The sequence below is a fragment of the Physeter macrocephalus genome, chromosome 1, assembly GCF_002837175.3.
Source record: "Physeter macrocephalus isolate SW-GA chromosome 1, ASM283717v5, whole genome shotgun sequence".
In the NCBI taxonomy this organism is placed as follows: Eukaryota; Metazoa; Chordata; class Mammalia; order Artiodactyla; family Physeteridae; genus Physeter; species Physeter macrocephalus.
In genome coordinates, this window is record NC_041214.2 from 85,754,659 (window position 1) to 85,761,677 (window position 7,019).

The following is a 7,019-nucleotide window of genomic DNA, read 5'->3' on the forward strand; positions in this document are numbered from 1 at the left end:
GGCTCGTTCTGTGTGGCCGTGAGGGTTGGAACTAGGAGTGAAAGCTGAAATGAAGACGTTTTGAGCATATCGAAGGAAAATATTTCAAACGGTCGTCAGAACTGTCTAAAATGGAGTGGGCTACTTTATGAGGTAGTGAGCATTCTATCACTGAGGGTAATACAGCAGAGTGGAATTTGGGGAGAAGATTCATCCCTGGAGCATTATTTAGGGCTCACTGTGTCAGGCCTGGCAAGCTCTTTCCAATCCTGAAATTCCTGAAATGTTTCCATTCTTCGCACTTGTTAAGAAATGTATCATTCCTTTTCTGGTGATTACGTTAAATACAGTCAACCTGCACTTCCCATAATGCTTGAGTAATATCATACCCAGTGAACAAAAGTGAAAAAAAGCAGATAGAATACGATGCAGAGTCTATACTCTGAAGAGCAAATTCCCATATTTGCAGCTTTTAGTTGAGACCACATGCAGTTGGTACAGCATGCAGGGTGGTGTAGGGAGGGAGGAGGGTAGGTACTGGTGGAAAAAATTTTTTTTTCTGGCCTTGAAGCCAATGAAACCGTGATAGTGAAGAGAACGGGGTAAAGCTTTAAAGGGAAAGAAGCAGAAAGAAGATCCCAAAAGTCATCTGTCCACATCTCTGTCTAAACCTTGAACTATACATACACAGAGAAGATGCAAAGCAGCTGAGCTACTGGAGAAAGATCTGAACTGATATTGTCATTGCTGCTTAAGAAACAGAGTTTACAGTTTGAATTCAACCAAGATAACTGCCTGATAAAACAAAAGAATTAACATCCATCAGAGAAAATTACTAAACTCCAGAATCTGTACAACTTAACACACATAATGTCCAGAATATTATCCAAAATTATTTAACACACATAGAACCAGGAAAATAGAACACATCATCAAGCTCAAAGAACATCAACTGAGACAAACGTAAGATGACACAGACGTTGTAATTAGCAGACAAGAAATTTTTAGCATGTATTATAACTATCTTCAGTGAATAAAAGAAAACATGCTCACAATGAAAGAATACATAAGAAACCTCAACAAAGAAATGAAAATTAAAAAATGGAAATTCTAGAATTGAAAAATACAGTATCTAAAAAATTTTTTAAATCACTGGGTGAATTTAACGACAGGATGGAGGTGGCAGAGAAAAGAGAAGTAAACTTGAAGATGAAACATAGAAATTATCCAATTTAAAGAACAAAAAGAAAAAAGAGTGAGCATATAAATATAACCTAGTAGAGCCTCAATACATGTAGTCATAAATGAAGAAGACAGGGAGAATGGGCCAGAAAAAAAAAATGGAAGAAATTAACGGCCAAAATTTTCTCAAATATTGTGAAAGACATAAATTTATAGGCTCAAGATGTTCAATGAAGGACAAACATTATGTTTCGTTATGTATATAAAGAAAATCTCATTAAGTCACACCACAGTCAAATGTTGAAAGAGAAAATCTTGAAAGAAGCGAGAGAAAATGTCATATTATATGCAGGAGAACAGCAATCCAATTAAGAACTGATATCTCATCAGAAATTATGAAGTCCAGAAGAGAGGAGAACAACATTTTAAGTGCTAAAATTGAAAAAACAAAGAAATTCTGTCAACCCAGTATGCATGATCCAGTAAAAATCTTCAAGAATCAAAGAGAAATAATTTTCAGATAAAAGAAAACTAAGCACATTTGTTATTACCAACAGAGTTGCACTACAGAAAATGCTAAGGAAGTTTTCCAGACTGAAAAAAAATGATAACAAATAGGAACTCAAATCCTCAGAAAGGAAAGAACATTAGAAATGGAAACTATCTGGATAAATACAAAACTCTACTTTTTTTCCTCTTAATTTCTTTACAATATATGTGACTGTTTGAAACAAAACTGTATCACTGCCTTGTTGGTTTATAACATACGTAAAGGTAATACACATAATAACTAAGGCATAAGGAATAGAGGGGTATGAAATTATAAGGCTGTAAATTTTCTCCATTTTGTGTGAAGCACTAACTATAATAGACTGTGAAAACTTAAGGACACATCACAGGGCTTCCCTGGTGGTGCAGTGGTTAAGAATCTGCCTGCCAATGCAAGGGACACGGGTTCGAGCCCTGGTCCAAGAGGGTCCCATGTCCCACGTGCCTCGGAGTGGCTGGGCCCATGCACCACAACTACGGAGCCTGAGCTCTAGAGCCTTTGAGCGACGGCTGCTGAGGCCCGCGTGCCTGGAGCCTGTGCTCCGCAACAGGAGAAGCCGCTGAAATGAGAAGCCCGCCCACAGCAACGAAGACCCAACGCAGCCATAAATTAATTAGTTAATTAATTTTTAAAAATAAAAAGGGAAATCTCTTTAAAAAACAAAAAAGGATACATTACATACAGTCCTTAGAGAGACAATGGGAAAAAAATTCTAAGAATTATAGCTAAAAGTCAATATATAAATTAAAATGGAATTCTAAAGTTATCCAAATAATCCAATAAAAGGCAGGCAAGGAGGAAAACAACCCAGTAGGGGCAAGGAGAAAACAAAGTCATAGGCCCAACCCTAACCATATTAATAATTACATTAAGAATTAATGGACAAAACAATCTAAGTAAAAGGCATAGTTGGTCACATTGGATAAAAATAAAAGCAAGACCCAACCATATGCTGTTTATAAAAATATATACATACTTTAAATATAAAGACAAAGATAGGCTGCAAGTAAATGGATGGTTAAAAAATATATATGCCATGCAAACAATAACCATAAGAAAGTGTGAGGAGCTCTATTAATATCAGATAAAACAGCTATCAAAGCAACTATAGTCCAATAAAAAATTAATTAAAAAATAGATATCAAGACAAAGAAATTAAAGAAGTAAAAGGAGACATTTCATGATGATGAAGGATCAATTCAACAAGAAGACTTGAAAATCTTAAGTATACATGTACCTCATAATAAAACTTCAAAATATGCATGGTAAAAATTAACAGAATCAAAGGGAGAAATAGATAATTCCATGATCATAGTTGGAGGTTTTAACATCCACTTGCAGCAAGAGATAGAAAAATTAGATAAATATAATCAACAAAGACATAGAAAATCTAAACAATTTCAACCACTCTGACCTAATTGATATCTGTAAAATGCTATATCCAACAACTGCAAGAATACATATTCAAGTCTACAAGGGGATCATTAGGAATCATGATATGCTGAAACACAAACAAGTCTCTGCAAATTTTAAAAGACTGAAATTATACAAACTGTGTTCTCCGACCACAGTGGGTTTAATTAGAAATCAATAACAACAAGATATCTAGGAAAATGCCAAATGTTTGAAAATTAAATGACACATTTTAAAAGAATCCATAGGTCAAAAAATAAATCACAAGGGAAATATAAAAGTTTTAAAGAAATGAAAATTAAAATAGACTCTATGAAAATAAGTGGCATGCACTAAATTAGTGCTTACAGAAAATGAATAGTTTTAAATGCTTATATTAGAAAAGAATAAATACCTAAAATCAGTAACCTAGGTTTCTTATAAATTATAAAAGAAGAGCAGTGAAACCCAGATTAATTACAGTTGACCCCTGAACAATGTGGGGGCTAGGGGCACCAATCCCCCTGCAGTAGACAATCCACACATACCTTTTAGTAGCCCCCCCAATATATATTCAGTTCCTCCATATCTGTGGTTCTGCATCCACAGACTCAACCAATCCAGGATCATGCAGCACTGCAGTATTCACTAGTGAAAAATACCCACATATAAATGGACCCACACAGTACAAACCTGTGCTGTTCATGGGTCAGCTGTATAAGGAAGGAAATAATAAAGATAAGAGCAAAAATCAATAAAATACAAAATGGACAAACAATTGAGAAAAATCAATGAAATGAAAACTGGTTTTCTAAAGAGATCAATAAAATTAACTCCTAGCTAAGCTGATAAAGAAACAAAGAGAGGGACGTCCCTGGTGGTCCAGTGGGTAGGACTCCAACGCGGTCGGGGGGGGGTGGGGTTCGATCCCTGGTCAGGGAACTAGATCCCGCATGTATGCCACAGCTGCGAGTTTGCATGCCACAGCTGAGAGTTTGCATGCTGCAACTAGGAGTCAGCATGCCGCAGCAAAGATCCTGCCTGCCGCAACTGAGACCCCGTGCAGCCAAAATAAATAATAATAATAAAAAGAAACAAAGAGAAGATATAAATGGTCAGTATCAGAAAAAAAAGAGGTAACATTAGTATAGACATCAAAAGGCTAACAGGGTTTATTATCAATAACTTTATGCCAATTTATTTGACAAGTTAGATAAACTGCATAAATTCATTGTAAGACAGAAATTACCAAAACTGACTCAAAAGAAAGTAAAAAATTTGACTAGCCTCATATCACTGAAAGAAATTGAACTTGTAAATAAAAACTTTTCCCTTAGAAAATTTCAGACCCCGACAGCTTCACTGGTATATTTTCCAAGTATTTAAAAAAGAAAAAATGCCAATCCTACATAAACTTCAAAAAATGGAGGAAGAGAGAATACATTTCAATCTATTTTAGGAGACCAGTATTACCCTGACACCAAAACCAGACAAAGAGATGTGATCTCTTCGAAGAAAGAGAAAGAAAGAAAACTGCAGACCAATATCCCTCATGAACATAGGCACAAAACCCAAAATTTTAGATACAAAATCTAACGACATATTTTAAAGGATAATACTTCACAACCATGTAGATTTAACACAGGAGTGCAATATTGGTTTAAATTTAAAATTCAATCAATGTAATGTACCATATTACTAAAATAAATGAGAAAAACATTTGATCATGTCAATAAATGTAGAAAAAGTATTTGACAAAATTCATGATTTAAAAAACTCTCCAAAAAATAGGAATAGAGGTGAACCTCCTCTACTTGATAAGACAGATTTTTTTTTTTTTAACCCACAGCTAACATGATACTTAATGTTGAGAGACTGAATACTTTTCTTCTAAGACCCGGAACAATGCAAAAATGGTCACTCTCACCACTGCTATTCAGCAAAGTACTGGACGGTCTAGTCAGGGCAATGAGGCAAGAAAAGGAAATAAAAGGCATACAGATTGAAAAGGAAAAAATAGAAGTCTCCTTATCTGCAAATGACATGATTGTATATTATTACAAAGTCTAAGAAATCTATAAAAAAAATTCTTAGAAGTAATGAGTTCAGCAAGATTGTAGGATACAAGATAAACATTCAAAAAATCAATTGTATTTCTGTATACTAGCAATGAAGACAGAGACACTGAAATTTAAAATACAAAACCATTTATAATCACTAAAAAAAACCTTAGGTGTACATCTAACAAAACATGTACAACACTTACATGCTGAAAAGTTCAAAATGCTGATGAAAGAAATCAAAGAAAATCTAAGTAAATGGAGAGACGTACTACACTCATGGATAGGAAGGCTCAACATAAAATATGTTAATTCTCCCCAAATCGATACACAGGTAAAATAAATTTTCTATCAAAATCCCAGCAAGACAGTTGGTTGTTTGGCCTGAGGCGACCCAACACTGGAGCCTACCTGGCTCTTTGGTGGAGCTAATGGTGGACTCTGGGAAGGCTCATGCCAAGGAGTACTTGCCAGAACTTCTGCTGCCAGTGTCCTTGTCCCCACGATGAGCCACAGCCACCCCCTGCCTCTGCAGGAGACCCTCCAATACTAGCAGACGGATAAACATCTGATGCAGCCATGACCAGGTGGGCACGAGTTACTACCACACAGAACAAAAGACCCTTCCCTTCAACATCATGGGAGGACATGAAGAAGGGGTCCTTTGAGGGGAAAAGTCAAAACCTACCAAAGAGTAAACAACTTGAAGCCAATAGTCTGTACCTTAAAAATGATGCACCCCAAGCAAAACACAAAAAGAAGAAAAAGGAGTATTTAAATGAAGATGTGAATGGATTCATGGAATAGCTAAGACAAAACTCACAGATGGTTCAACAATGGGGAGATGATAGCAACAGACAGTCAGGAAGTCAGGGAAGAAATTGCAGTTGCTTTAAAGAAAGACAGTCGCCGGGAAGGAAGACGATTAAAAAGACAAGCAGCAAAGAAAAATGCAATGGTATGTTTCCATTGTAGAAAACCTGGCCATGGGATTGCAGATTGCCCAGCTGCCCTTGAGAATCAAGAAATGGGCACTGGGCTTCCGTGGTGGCACAGTGGTTGAGAGTCCGCCTGCCGATGCAGGGGACACGGGTTCGCGCCCCTGTCTGGGAAGATCCCACATGCCGCGGAGCGGCTGGGCCCGTGAGCCATGGCCGCTGAGCCCGCGCGTCCGGAGCCTGTGCTCTGCAACGGGAGAGGTCACAACAGTGAGAGAACCGCGTACCGAAAAAAAAAAAAAAAAAAAAAAAGAAATGGGCACTGGAATATGTTACCCGTGTGGATCCACAGAGCATGAAATAACCAAGTGCAAGGCTAAAGTAGACCCAGCTTTTGGTGAATTTCCTTTTGCAAAATGTTTTGTTCATGGGGAAATGGGACATCTGTGCAGATCTTGTCCTGATAATCCCAAAGGACTCTATGCTGATGGTGGTTGCTGCAGACTTTGTGGCTCTGTGGAACATTTTAAGAAAGATGGTCAGAATTCAGATCGAATGGTCACAGTTGGTCGCTGGAAAAAGGGAATGACTGCGGACTGTGAAGAAATTTGGGATGTGCCTAAACCACAGAAACCCAAAATAAAGATACCTAAAGTTGTTAATTTTTGATGATTAGTACTATCGTTTGTTAGCACCTCATTGTTAAACATTCGGAACTGGGCCTACTTCATAAGTTGGAGCTGGGCTCTCCCTTGGAGTCCTATATTGTAGATATCAGTATAACCTAGGTGTGGTCAAACGAGTTCCTGAGTTCTCTCCATCAAGGCACACTTCTACTACTGTTTGGAGAAAATCACTGAAAAAAAGTATAATATGTTTAAAATAGATTTTCTAAAAGAATATATTTTTAACTAATAG

At 37.0% G+C, this 7,019-nt stretch overlaps 1 protein-coding gene across 1 annotated transcript; it reads left to right on the forward strand.

The window, feature by feature from the left end:
* The first annotated feature begins 5,742 nt into the window (after positions 1-5,742).
* LOC102976001 (zinc finger CCHC domain-containing protein 9-like) lies at positions 5,743-6,770 on the forward strand. The gene is given in 3 exon segments (XM_028486216.1): positions 5,743-5,994; positions 5,996-6,194; positions 6,415-6,770. Coding segments are annotated over 3 exon segments (807 nt in total).
* The last annotated feature ends 249 nt before the right edge of the window (positions 6,771-7,019 follow it).